This window comes from Aphelocoma coerulescens, chromosome 20 (genome assembly GCF_041296385.1).
Source record: "Aphelocoma coerulescens isolate FSJ_1873_10779 chromosome 20, UR_Acoe_1.0, whole genome shotgun sequence".
Classification (NCBI taxonomy): Eukaryota; Metazoa; Chordata; class Aves; order Passeriformes; family Corvidae; genus Aphelocoma; species Aphelocoma coerulescens.
Genome location: NC_091033.1, coordinates 9,776,358 through 9,790,408, shown reverse-complemented (window position 1 = coordinate 9,790,408; position 14,051 = coordinate 9,776,358). Strand labels below are relative to the sequence as shown.

General features: G+C 49.2%; 1 protein-coding gene across 7 annotated transcripts in view; it reads right to left on the bottom strand.

The window, feature by feature from the left end:
• KCNQ2 (potassium voltage-gated channel subfamily Q member 2) overlaps positions 1–14,051 on the bottom strand; it is a 64,984-nt gene that overhangs the window by 38,299 nt on the left and 12,634 nt on the right. For all 7 annotated transcript variants that reach the window (XM_069034029.1, XM_069034031.1, XM_069034030.1 and 4 more), the window contains exons 2-4: positions 2,796–2,886; positions 1,822–1,948; positions 506–681 (exon numbers count right to left, since the gene is read on the bottom strand). In XM_069034029.1, the coding sequence (XP_068890130.1) occupies positions 506–681; positions 1,822–1,948; positions 2,796–2,886 (394 nt within the window). The remainder of the gene's footprint in view (positions 1–505; positions 682–1,821; positions 1,949–2,795; positions 2,887–14,051) is intronic.

The window sequence follows — 14,051 nt, the reverse complement described above, 5'->3', positions numbered from 1 at the left end:
GAGCTATGAAGTTGGGTCTGGATGGACTATCCTCCACTTGCAGGGAAGTTTTCATTCAGAATCCACAGGAGTGAGTATTTTCTGATTAGGTTAATGCAAAGGTGGACAAAAGAGACCCACAGATTTCCTACGATTTTTACACAGTGCTGGAGAAGCTGGCTAAGCTTCTCTGGGGAAAAGAAAGTGAAGGAAGCAGGAGAAATGTTAAAATCATATATACAGCAGCAGGAAACAAAAAATTACCAACAAACTCTTCCCAGACTTATCCCCTTACACCAGGGATTGATTCCATGACTGGAATCTCTCTCCCTTCCCTCCTTGACTGGTCAGAGTGCTCCATCAGACCTTGTGTCTCTGACTGCGTTGCTCCCGTGTGTTACCTACGGTGTCCTTCCAATCTCCCCAGGCCTGGGAGAACTTTGGGATGGCGAGCTGAACCAAAGCAGTGTCTCTGGTGGGGAGAGCGCAAAGGGCAGCTCCACGTCCTCGCCTGGGCCTTGCTCACCTTGCTGTGTGCGTAGACCACGGAGCCCAGGAGCTTCCAGGTGCCGCCGCGCCGGTCCATGCGGATCATGCGCAGGATCTGCAGGAACCTCAAACTCCTGAGTGCTGAGGTGGCAAAGACGTTCCCCTGGGACCCCGCTGCCAGCACGGCGATGGACGCGATCAGCACCATGATGTCTGCGGGAACACAGGGAGGGAAAGATGAGGAAATGCTGCCTGATCACCACCAAAGGGAATGGCATTGCCACTGCCTCAGGCTGTGCGTGACAGGGATCTCCTACACTTGTATCCCATGCTGGAAGGACACAGCACTAATCTGAAACTGGATGAAAGGAGTCACTGCACACCATGTGGAAACATCCTAGTTTCCTTCTCCACACTCATCATTCCCATAGAAGAAGGGTCAAATGCTGCAAAGCCTGAATTTCGATCTGATTCAGTGTTAAAACTGGATTAAATCCTTGCCAAAGGCCCCTTCCTTCATCAGCCATAGCTGCCTGTTACAAAGAGCGGGGAATTCCCACATCTAAACTGGGAATGAAAATCTCTACATCCTCCATGGTAATCCTAAGGTGCATATGGACAAAGAAAGTCCAAGGAATAGGCCAAGAAGAAGGTCTAGTTCAATATATAGCAAAGATCCTATAAACCTCCCTCTTCCCTGATTTGCTACACAAATTTTATAGGAGTGTTTTTCTGTAGAATAAACGGAAATCCTGCACATGCCCATTGCCAGCTCCCACACAGTCAAAGGCAGTCTCCACAGTGAAGGGCATGACCACTCTGTCCATTTCTAATCCCAGAAAATATCACTGCTGTGCCCAGATGGCCCCTCTCACAGGAGATTCGCCAAGCACTTTACAAACAAGAATTAATTAAATCTCTCAACTCCCTTGTGAGGCAGCTCAGCAGCACCAGAGAAGGCAAAGTGAGACATGGAGTCTCAATGACTTGGGAACAATTCAGCGTGGAGGTTGGACACAGGATTGCAGGATTCCAGGTCCTGTGCTCAGCTTCTTCTGGATAAACCCTGTTTCTGTGGCCATGGACAGCTGTCAGTGATGCCTGAGGTATGCAGGGCGCTGGGATGGCTCCCAGGTCAGCAGAAAACAGGGAGAGCCCTGTGATGAATAACAACGAAAAGCATGTCCATGGATTAGGACTTCTGCCTTTGGGTTTTTTTCTTTCTGAAGGTGACCATGAAGCAGCTGAAGTTTAACCCCCAAAATACATGCAATACACTGGAGCACCATGCAAGGAAGTGCTTGGAATGGCCATCCTGGGCTGGGAAATCTCATACAGGGACTCAGCTCTTACCGATGACGCAGAAAGGCTTGCGGGCAAATTTCAACCTTCCCCTCCAGCCCCGGTATCGGCAGCAGCAGCCGGCAGCCCAGATCCGCACAAAGTACTCCACCCCAAACACCACGATGGTGACAATTTCCTGTGAGGGGGACAGTGCCATTAGTCGGGAAAAAAGGATGATGGAGAGCACGCTCCGGAATCCAGGACAAACCCACAACCTCAGAAAAATACACCTCAGCAAATACATCACCGAGCTGTCTGCACCACTCAACAGAGAGCCCAGGCTTGAAAGATCATCAGATCTCTGCTTCTGTGGCTTCCCTCCCCCTCCCCAGGGTGGTGAGAGGTGCTGCACGTTGCAGCCATGAACTGGAGTTTTACACCTCCTCATGTTTGTGCTTGTTCCCCCATGACAGGACTGATGAACACCTCGTTGTCTCCCTACCACCAGTCTCCAGGACTCAAATCTGTCAGTGTTGAGGGAAGAGCGCAGATGGGAATCACTGAACGAGAATAATCCTAGAGGATGACAAAAGGGGATTTCAGCTTTTTCCCTAGAAAACTGGCCTGGTTGCCTGTGTGTGCTGGGTGAGCTGGAGCAGGGGTGGTGTAGATCCTCCATCCCTTGATGCCACGCGAGCTTTTTCCATCTATTTCCATTTCCACCTGAACATCCCGTGCCTGCTCCCTTCCCTCTGAGATCTTGTCTCACCTTTCTCACGTGTCAAACCTGGTGAAGCCCTAATGAGCCTGCAGCACCTTTTGGTGAAGGGCAGGAATGGGGAGGAGGAAAACAGGCAAAAGGAGAGGAGACGGGTGAATCCGGCAGCCTGGGATATTTTTCCTAAATTTTTCCCACTTCTGACCTACAGGCCCCAGTGGTCCCCCTCTCACAAGTGACAGCTTAAATTCTTGCCTCAAACACCCCCAGTCTCAGGGGTTTGTGTGGTTTTGACTTTAATACCTCACTGTCAGTCCCCACTTACCAGAATGTAAAGGGCCCCTTCTGAGCTGTTCTGGTACTCATCAATGGTTGAAAAGACAGACAGCACCAGGCAGGAGAACACTAGTAGAAAACTACAGAACACAAAAAGGGAGAGAAAGACAAGGTCAGTCTTAATGGCAATAAATTTTCATACTCCTCCAGCTAACTCAGAGAGCAATTTTGGGTCTATTTCTCTCTGAGTATTTACTGCACTGCTGCTACACCACCAGGTGAAAAGGGTAAGTCAAGTGCCCGGTTTTGCTAACTGGAACAGTTATGTCTGGATGGACCCGCTGGACTGTCCCCAGTTTGGCCAGTGCCAATCCAGTTCCCCTTCCAGCTGATAGCTCTGATCACATCTGACATTTTTTCCCCAAGGAAGTGTCAGCTCTTTCAGCAACACGCGTCCAAAAGCATCCAAATGAGCTGGGACATTTCTACCTGGGGTAGGAGGGGACCAGGCTGGTTGAGGAGCAGGAGCATGGGCTGAGCATGAGCTCCACTCATGCTCCACTTACACATTTCCATCCTCAAAAGCTCACACAGAAGTGCTGCTGCAATTCTTGCCAGAGTAGGACATTTTTGGGTGGATTTAATGTTCCTTTCTGAGGCAGGTACTCCACATTAACTCCTCACTAGCTGGAAAGGCTGGTGACATTTTGGGTTTGTTGGAGCATCACTGGGAGGTGGGTTGTTGTTACTCTGCTCTTCTGTGGCCAGATATGGGACAGAAGAGGGGCTTGATCCAACCCAAGGGAATGTGATTTTGGTGCTGTTGGCACTGGGGAGGGAGCTGGCCTGGTCTCTGTCCCAGCCCTTCATGGACAAAAGAAGCCTCATCCTGCCATAAGCTTGGGACGACCCAACTTTGATATCAGCTCTCTCAGTCTCTCATTTAGCACAGAACTGGGGAGATGCCCAAACCCCAGCATGCATCCAGCTCTCATTGACATCTACATCCACGGGCAGCCTCCCAAAAGCAGCCTGAGCAGTGCCACCCCAGCCTGTCACTCACTGCCTGCCCCCATCACGGCTGCCCAGTGCTGGATGTTCTGATGCAAATCAAAGGGCACCGAATGAGTGACAGGAGCTCGGCTCTCTTCTGACACTCGGCGCCTGGATCCGCAGCTGCCGAGGTGTCCTGGCATCTGCTCAAGGCTGGATGCTTCCACCCCTGCCCACTGCTTGCTCCAACAAAAGCGGGGAAATTAATTTACTTGGGATCGATTTACTAATACAATAAAGTAGGCCAGCACAAGGAGAAACTAAAAGCTGCATTCTTTAAGAGCATTAAATAATTCATCGGTCTGACTTTGTCTCACATTCCTACAAACTGCATTGTGAATATTTATAAGGTTTGGTTCTGCTAGTGGGGGCTGTTGCTTTTTGGTGAATAAAGGAAAGGAGTTTCACACCACCAGGTCGTGCTTGTGGCTTTGCAGTGACCATTAATGTCACAATAGCAAGTAAAAATAGGAAGATTTGCAGTATTTATTTGAACCACAGGCTGAAACGTGGTGGTGAGGTAGGGACTGCTGGAGGTAAGGGACCTTCAGAGCCATCTCAGCCAAGGCTGAACTTTATCAGCCGCAAGATGAATCCAGCACCGAGCAGATAAGGAAAACTGCCTGATTTCTCACTGCAAATTTCCCCTTCTTACACCAGGTTTCGTGTGCAGACACTTGAAAAAACCTCAGGAGAGCAAGAAAACCTCACTTGCAATCCCACTCATGGTGTCCCTCAATGTCTTGTCTAGGCCCCACTTCAATATCTTTTCTCCCCAAGCTGGTTTTTTAAAACCCTTGCCATCAACAACCCCACCACAACCTGCCCTGCAGTCAAACGGACTCCATCCATCCCACCATCCTCCAAACTGCTGGAGCCATGCCCCGGGAGCTGGACAAGGGGCCCCACTGCTGCCCACCCCATGGCACGGGGAGCAGAATCCCACACTCCAGGAGGGAAGGAGCTGCAACTGGGTCAGGCAGCCCCACTCCTGGGATGGCCCAGATTTTGCTGCAAACTTCTATGTTGAAGTGAGAAACAAATGAATAATCAATGAGAGAAGAAGGAGGAAAAAACAACAACAGCAACAAAAGATAATGGAAAGGGATCAAGGGAAAAGAGGATTCTGCATTTTCTGATTAAAGAAGTAGAATGTGAGTTGTATTTATTTTTGTGACCAAACGTCACTGTAAAGTGCCTGAGAAAGAGCTGAAAGCAAACTGCCAATATCAGAGCAGGCTTGCACACTGTGTTTGCTCAGCTGATCACCTTGGATAGATCCAGAATGAAGACACTCTCAAATCATGAGTCCTGCAGGGACACACACTTGGAAAGAGGATTCCTGTATGTTAAGCAGTCATTCGGCAGATATTGATGGGACGGGGGAAAAAAAAGGAACAGAAATTGCTTTATCACTCCAAATCCCAAGGATGGGTTGTGCAAACTGTGGTTATGGGGAGAGCTGGGGCAGCTCCAGATGCTACTGGAGCAGTCAGACACCTGGGTGCTGCTTCTCCCCCTTCCAGCACATCCCTGCAGCCTCATCCCCGGCCTCTCTGTGCTCCTCAGCTCCCCAGGGCCAGCTCAGAGCTGGTGTAATTTCCACTCTCGGCTCCCCAGGGCTTCCATTGCCAGGGAGACCTGATGCAGATCAGGCTGGCAGGGCCAGCATTAATTACAGCACTGCTGAGCACGGGAGGCAGCAGGGAATGCACCAGCTTCTCCAGCGGAGCATGGGAGATCCATGGCCAAATCCCACAGGGACAAAAACCTCCCCCTGGCTCAGTCCCAACGGGTAAGGAATCTCCCTGTCCCAGACACCAGGAAAGGAGCAGTCCTGCCAGCAAGGGATGCAAGCTCTGGCTCAGCATAGGGTGAGCTGCACAAGCATCCTAAAAATAGCTCCACGGTGATGCACAGCTTCTGTGCTTGACCATGTGGCCCCCCAGCCTCTGGGGGGATAGAAAAGGAGACTCCGAGAATGACACCTTTCTGCAAGGAAACTGAATTTGGGGGGTTGAGGTCTATATGGCTCCTAGGAGACCTTGAGGGATCTGCAGATCCCCTCTGGATAAAGGAGTGGAAGAGGGAAGCTGAGAGGTTCGTGCACATCGGGGCACGTATCCTCTGAGCTGTCACAGAGGGAGGGCAGTGGGGAACAGGAAGCTGGACTCTGCTTTAATTCCACCTAATCTACCCAGACAGATCAGGAAAGGGCTTCAGATAATAATGGATAGCTAAGGAAAGGGAAACAAGCCAATAAATAGTGTAGCAGTTGGGATGAATCTAATTTTTAAAGCTACATATCTAATGAAAGAAAATTACGTCTGCAGCCTGACTCTGGGAAATGTTAATGTGCAATAAGGAACATTAATTAGGTCCCATCTAATGATTTTTACATTAAAGATGCCAATTCTGCTTAGAGCTTTAGGGAAGACAATATCCTCCTCCTGAGCAGACAGGTCCTGCCTGAGGCATGGCTGGAGTCAGCACCTGCATCCCCCAAACTCCAGGCAGGATTCAGAGTGGTTTGGGACCACTGTCTCCTCCTCAGAGTGATGGGAAGGAGAAATCTGTCTCCAGCCTGGAGAAGGACTCCTCAGTGCATTTTGTCACCCACCACCCATTCCTGCAGGCCCCCAGCACCTCCTGCTGCTCCCACATCCCCCACGCCTGTTGCTGAGACCTTTAAGCTCAGCCAAGACTCAGCTGTGCAAATCTGACTGCTGCTAATACCAGTAAATCCAAAGACCTCCAAAGTCTGACTTTACATCCAAAGGTTATGTTGACTTAAAACACCCATGCAAGCTTCTTATTACAATTTTTAAATCCCAGCACAAAATCTGCATATCCAGATTTCATATCCACTGTGCTTCAGGTTAGCAACAGAAAAAGGAATTACTGAACTCCCCCTTGGAAATAAAAATACTTTAAAAGGTATGAAAGATTGTCCTTCCCCTTTTTTTTTTTTTTCCTCCTCAGTGAAAGCACATGATGGAATCATCATAAAGCTGCTCAGGTTAATCATCTAATTTGCCTTCCAAAAGAAACCCCCTTGGAATCTACATGCCCATTTACATAAGAATTTTAAAAGGCCTCTAAATTTATTCCTGAAATACTCATATTCAAATAACATTCACTGACATTCAGAAACGTTGGGTGCTCCTCTGATGGAGCACCACTAATTAGCAACTGGATTCCTGGATGTGATGGAGATGGATACAACACGAGGACGTGACAGAAGCTTGTAACAAGCCACTGTGCTTGTTGCCCACTTTGATGGCTTTCCCTGGAATTGGGAAAGGACATAAATGATTTGTTTAATTAGAAGAGGCAAAGCTGGAAAGGAAGGAGTATTTCAATACAGGCATTCGAGAGCTGCACAATGAAAAGCAACTTAAAACATTTAAAACACTTGAAAATTACTTTGGGGATGTAAACAAGGCATTGATAATTGTGCTAAAATAAAACCAACATGCTTATGTGCAATCCAGCTGCAATCCCAGTAAATCCATTTGCTGTGGGCTCTGTAAAATGCTGCAGTTCAAGTACCTCAAACTTTGATGTAAATCAAAGGCCAGGAAAATACAGAAATGACAATAAGTGAAGGTGAAAGAGCATCCACACCAAAGAGAAACAGAAATTGGCAAATGCCTTTTAGTGCTCAGAGAGCCTCGAAATCAGAATGGGAGTATTTGCAGCTCAATTTAAACCTCCATTGAGTCAGAAGCAAAACGCTGAGAAAGCCATGACTTTTCCAGGGATAAAGACTTTGTCGTATGGCACCTACCCTTAGCCAGGAGCATCCATCATCTTTATTCATGTAAGCAATCCTGCTGTGACTTGCAACCTGGCTGCTCATTTACAAGGCTGAATAGAAGCCTAAATACCTCACTCCGGGTTCCCACATCCCTCGGTCTCAGCCAAAATCATCTCCCAAGGCAAATTCTCTCACTAGGAGAGCTGGAAATAGAAGTGGAGAGTCCTGTCTTTTGGTGCTGTGCCTCAATAAACGCTCTCCTTCCCAAAAATAACTCCTGATGGCATCTCAATCCCTTCAGGCTTGGCCATGCCCAGCCCCATCCTCTGTCCTGAGATCTTGCTCCTTGGATGAGCCTGGAGGATCCCTGAGCATCCATGTGGGTGGGAAACATTGTGGTAAACACACTGGCTGGCTCCAAGGCAGGGATTGTCATGGTTTATAAACTTTTTAATAAATCATTATCAAAGGCCTATCTGGGACAACATTTACAGCTCCTGTGCATTCTCAGTGCACTCAGGTGATGCCTGAGCAGCCTTGATAAGAGCCCCCCTGGCTGTACAAAGCCATAAAGAGCACTAAGGACTGTGGTGTGAATGGTAGGATGGTTTGCGTTGGAAGGGACCTTAAAGATCCCCCAATTCAAACCCTCTGTCTTGAGGCTGACACCTTCCACTGGAGCAGGTCGGCTAAATGGAGCACTGGAGCATCTCCAGAGGGCCAAAGCAGTGTTCCAGGGAAGGCTGTGGTGTTAGATGGTGGGCTGGGAGGTGAGAATTCATCCGGCTACAGAGAAACAGCTCTTAGAGATCCATGTTAGAGGGCTGGCACTGGGATGGGAAGGAATAACATAGAATGATTTAGGTTGAAAAATCCCTCCAAGATCGAGCCCAACCAAGCCAGCACTGCCAAGGCCACCACTAAACCATGTCCCCAAGTGCCACATCCACACATCTGTGAAATCCCCCTGTGCAAAGCTGCACAACCAAGTCAAAATAAAACCTCTTTCCCTGCCTTCCTTCTATTTAGGCAGCACGTTTCTCAGAAATAAGAGCAGGACATAGGTTCAAATACATTTTATCCTTCAACATCCACCACTTCTGAAATCAGTTTCCACTCCAAGGGCTCCTCCAGCCTTTTGCCTGTACTTGTAACAGTCAGAGAACAGAACTGGCATCATCTGTCCGGAGCGCCAGAGCCAGAGTCCTGCTCCAAACCCAGGGACTGCAGGAATTTGAGCAGAAATTGGGTTTGCATGGCATAACTTATCCCTAGTCCAGCAAAGGATTGTTTATCTTCACACTTAGGAGCAAGAGTGAGCTTAAGAGCTTTTCTGGACTGAAGCCTCAAAGAACAAAAGCCATCTGGAAATGCCAGGGAATGGAGATCAAGATCTGAACACTTACAGTGGGAAAAGGAGTTAAATGTAAGGAATTGCTTGGGTTTTTTACAGGCTGGCTCTAATCATTTAACTTAGGTTGAATAAAAGCCTTATTAATAATAATGACTGCATGCAAAGTTCTAGCTCCAATGTTCTGCTTTGTCCTCACCCAGAATGAATCACTTGGAAATGCTTGTCTGCGTATTCTCCTCGCCCTGCACACGCAGCCTCAGAGGAGCCAGATGTCTGGAGGAAAACCCAAAGTATTAATCAAGCCTGTGCACCTGCCAGAAGAGTCTGTTCCTGCTGGGATTCAGCTCTGCTGGGCTGAGGTTTTCTTTCAAAAAATTTGGTGGGGAGAAATATATTCATGCAGCTGCAGAAATGGTTCATGGGAGAGAATCCTAAAGCCCACGGTGTAATTACAGTGCATTGGGAGGTAAATTAAGAGTATAAAATATTGGACATTTAAGTAATTCTTAAAATGTCTGTGCAGGCATTTATTCAGATCATGTTCATTGATTTTACTGTGAGGGAAAGTTGCTGTCTCATGCAATACCCATATTATTCAGATTGAAATCTGAGCACTGCCTCTCTTTCATCCCACAGGGTATTCCCCCAAAAGAGCATCTACTTCCTCCCCACCCTGGAGAAATCCTTGCAAGTGAGCACAGGAATACAAACCTTCCTAATCTAACCTTTATCCCTATATGAAGATCAAGTTATTTCTGTTTCCTAAGTCTTGCTTTTCTGCAACACCTCAAGAAAAATAAATTTCAGAAGCCAAGGAAACGCTGCATGGTTGGACCATGCAGGAATTGAAATTCCTCTTGCTGAGGTCAAGCTCCTCTGACCGACCTGGGCAAGTCATTCGATCTGACTTAAGTGAGCTCTAAAACTGGGTTAAAAGAAAGCTGTCCCTATAAAGTGTAATGCTGCATCTCATCTAAACATTCCTCGAGGGAATGTGATATATAAAAATAGGCTCTGGTCTAATTGCAGATAGGAAGATTGTCTCCAATCGGGCTGGTTCCCGCGGCAGACAGGAATAGTAGCTGGTTTTTCAAAGGTCTGTCCCAGAAGCAGCTATTCAGCTGGAGCCCGAGCTTTCCTGCCCACGAAGGACGAGCTCCATCCCCCTGAGCTCCTTCAGCTTCACTTCCCCACCTCTGACTTTGCACTAGTTCCACAGCACCACGAATTCCAGCACCTCAGCAACAAAAATCCTTGTTGAGAGCACCCACAGGGAGCTGCTGCCACAGGGGCTTCGCAGCTCTCAGCAGCCACTTGAACTGTCCCAGACCCACAGAAGGCAACTAAATGGCTCAAAATCCTTGTGTTACCTTTAAAAACCCCTGTCTCCCCATGGGTGAGGCCCTTGGCTTGTGCCCCTGTAAAAGCAGGACCCCAGAACTGTTGCTCTTGGGCTCCCTCCCAGATAAGAGTGAAGGAGAATGGCCAAGATACTGGCAATTTCTAAGGCACTCAGATGCCCCAGTCACTTCCCAGGGTCCCTTCCCTGCTACATTCCTTGGTAATCAGAAGACAAGGATGTGGTTTCTGAGAACCAGAGGCTAATGGATAACACCAAAGTATAAAATGCAAGGATTACCAAAGCCCTGCTAATTTCATTTGCTCATTGGTTTGTTTAATTAACAGAGTCTTGGGGAAAAGAAGGAAGTATTTGCAAACTGCCCATAGAATATGTCTAAAAGTTGGTAATTTCAACATCTGTTTAATTTTACCTCTCTTGTCCCAGGTAGTGAGCAGGAGCTCACAGCCAAGGTGCAAAAGAATTGGCTAACAGCCTTTTGATTTCAGCTCCCAAAAGATCATGACCCCCAAGCTACGTAAAAAAAATGTAATCTGAGGAATAAGAGGAATGCCACAATTATCAGGATTGATGTTCCCTCTCACCCACTCCAGCACAAATCAGGAATAACGCCCTGAAAGCCAAGGGGGCTGCACTGCCCCAGGAGAGGATCCAGCTCAGCTGGCTCCAAACTCTGCGATGCCTGAGAGACACCTGAGTTTGGCACAAGAGAAAATGCAGGATTGGGTCCAGCACCAGAAATAAAGGGCCTGTGGTCAGTTTTGGAGCTCTGCATCCTTCCCCACGTTGGTAGGCTGTCATCATCCTCCACGGCAGAGGTGGCAGAACACGGCCCTGGTGCTTTCCATGTCTGTGAAGCTGCTCCTGTCAGGATGGGAACATTCTTTCCAGGAGTAGCACCTGGGCCATGCAGACAGGCAGCCCAGAGGAGCTGCCCAGGGTAAAGGGATGCAAAACAAACTTGCATCTCTGGAGAGCTCATCATTAAGCAGGCAGTGCTCTTTAGCCCTAAAAAATTGCTGAACCAGCCCAGTTATGCCGCAGAGGGGGGAGAACATCACGCCAGCTGCCAGTCAATCCCTGCTTAACTTCACCACTAACAGAACTATTTTGGGTCTCCCAGGAGTTGCAACTCTGAATTCAAAAGCCCTTTTCCACCTTTTCCTCTCCATCAGCAAAGTTTCCCTGAGCAGCAGCCAGATTTGTGCCAGCTGTGTGCTCCCCAGGAGCGATGGGGACATCATCCTGCTACCAACCCACATCGGCGCCTCCTTGGCTCACAGCAGAGATCGGCCAGCTCGTGACACCTGCACAGACGGTGCCAGCTCTTTGCACCTGATAAATTAATCCCCAGCACCAAAGGACAATTAATCACTTCTATCACCTCTCACTTCTTCCCTGGCATAACCCAAATTCTGCAGGTGGATGGCCAGGTGTGGATGGGAGAGCAGGTGAGCACAGCTCACACATCAAGAACCCTTTGCAGAGGGAGAGGCTGCCCAGAGAGCCGCACACCCCAGGATGTGGAGGGAAGCCGTGATCCTTGCCAGATGAAATAAAGGCAACCTCAGTTAATGAGGGAGCCTCATTTGAGCTGGGCAGTGTTGGGGGGCTGCTGCAAGCAGGGCTGGGCGTTGAGAGCGAGCATGTGCAGATCACGGCTTTTGCGCTCACGCGGATTCTTGCAAAAGAGGTGACAACACCTCATGCAAAGCTCCCCCAAAACTTCCATCAGTGGAAGAGGGGAGGAGCGATGCGTGTTCCCCCCAGCTATCCCTGCAGTGCAGCAGTTCACAGGTCAGCACAACCTTCTCATTTCAGTCAAGGCTACATTACCCAGCCAGTCCCCAAACCTCATGCCTGTCCCTCACTGCTGCTCATTGCTGTGACGTGGGCAGATGGGAATCAGGCTCAGACAGCGCCAAACAGGTGGTGCCCAAATCTCTGTGGATCTCCTGACTCCTAAAGCAATGGATGAACCTCAAACGATTGCCCTGTCTGGCTGCCCCTCTACCTAAAATTTGGACCTTTTGGTTGGTTTTCATCAAGTTTTCCGAAGTGATGGGCAGCAGTGAGGGTAAGAACCTCTTCCCCTCTGTTTTTGCCCCTCAGAGGAGGCTGCCATGTGAGCTCCATGGGGCTGGCACACACCAGCCAGCCTGGGAAAGCCACGAGCTCCCGGAGAGCAGCTCCCCCGTGTTCCCCCGCACAGCAAATGACAGGTTTGTTCCCTCTACTTATTTCCCTGTGCCAGTAAACACAACAATAAATAGCAAGCTGCAGGAGGCAGATGATTGTGTGGTGAAAGGTGGAAAACATCTAAAAATGATTTAAAGCAGGGAGGAGAATAGGAAGAGAGAGCTGTGGATTATAATCTCTGAGGAGGAGGAGGAGCTGCTCGCCTGGGGAAGGCAGCAGAGGCAGGGAAGGTTTTCCTTCCCACCCTGCAGCTCCTTGCTCCAGGTGATGCTCAGGTCCTCTGTGCAGGTCCCTCCTTGCAAAGGTCCCCAGACCCAGCCCTGGCATGGGACACCAGCAGCCCCAGCCCTGGGACAGGAGCAGGGGCAGCACTGCAGGGGCTGGACCCTTTAAAAACTCCTAAGGAACAGGGACACAGGGCATGGACACTTTAAAGCTGAAGAGAGATTATCTAGCTGCCATTTCAACACGCTGGTAAATCAAAGTCGATGGAAGCCATATGCTCTGCTGGGAAGCATCCATCTCGTTGCCAGGGAAACATCCTTCCCATTTAAAATGGCAGGCAAAGGCTTGCAAAAATCTGCTTTTAACTCCCTTTTCTCAGGCATGATCCAAGTCCCCCAGCAGCTCCCCCAGCCCTGCGGCATCGAGCTGTACTGCTGCCTGGGAGAGCTGCTGCAGCTTAGCCTGGGAACACGAGAAGGAGATGGTGCCTCTCCCGTGGGGTCCAGAGGAAATCAGAGCCAGCCTGGCAGCAGTGAGATCCCACATCAAATTCCCAATTTAGTCCCAAGCCAGCTTTCACAGTTCATTCCTCTGGAAAAAAAACAGGGAATCACCTGCCTGGGTCACATCCAGCAGCTCCACTCAGGGATGCTGCAGGTGCCTGGTACAGACACACACAGATGTGCCCAGCTGTGGGGCAAGACACAGCTGCAGCAAGGGAATGACCAACAGCACGACCATGGTTGGGTTTGTGCTGCTCAAACCATCTCCTGCAGAGCTGCAGGTGCCACCCGTTCCTTACAAGCAGCGAGCACGAATCTGACCTTGGGAATTACGGCAAACGGCAGCCAGGACTGCAGGCTCCAGGAGCTGGGAAACCAGCACTGAGCTCAGCAGCTGGCTGGATCTGCAGCTGGCCCTGGATCTCCTGCTCTGCATCTGCACCTTCTCCTAGCTCCCTCTAAGCCAGAGCTACAGTCCTTGTAACTGTTCTAACATGGTCAGGCTGGTTTACCAAGGCCTCTGTCAGCTGCGGGAGGAGGTGATGGGGATGTGGGAAGGAGCACTCCCAGAGCACAGTTTATAATCTGGCACCATGGAAGTCACGGCAACAAACACTCTTCAGCCTATTAACACTAATGAATTTGCACGGGATTTTGTTTTAAATGGAAGACACAAACCAGTGCCCACTGGGACAAAACTGGACATCCTCTTCCAAAGATGTTACTTCTCTGTGTTTCCCTGTCACCTAAGCCTCTCATGATCACAGAATGGTTTGGGTTGGAGGGGATCTTAAAGATCACCTCGTTCCCACCGTCCTGCCATGGGCAGGGACACCTTCCACTAGACCACG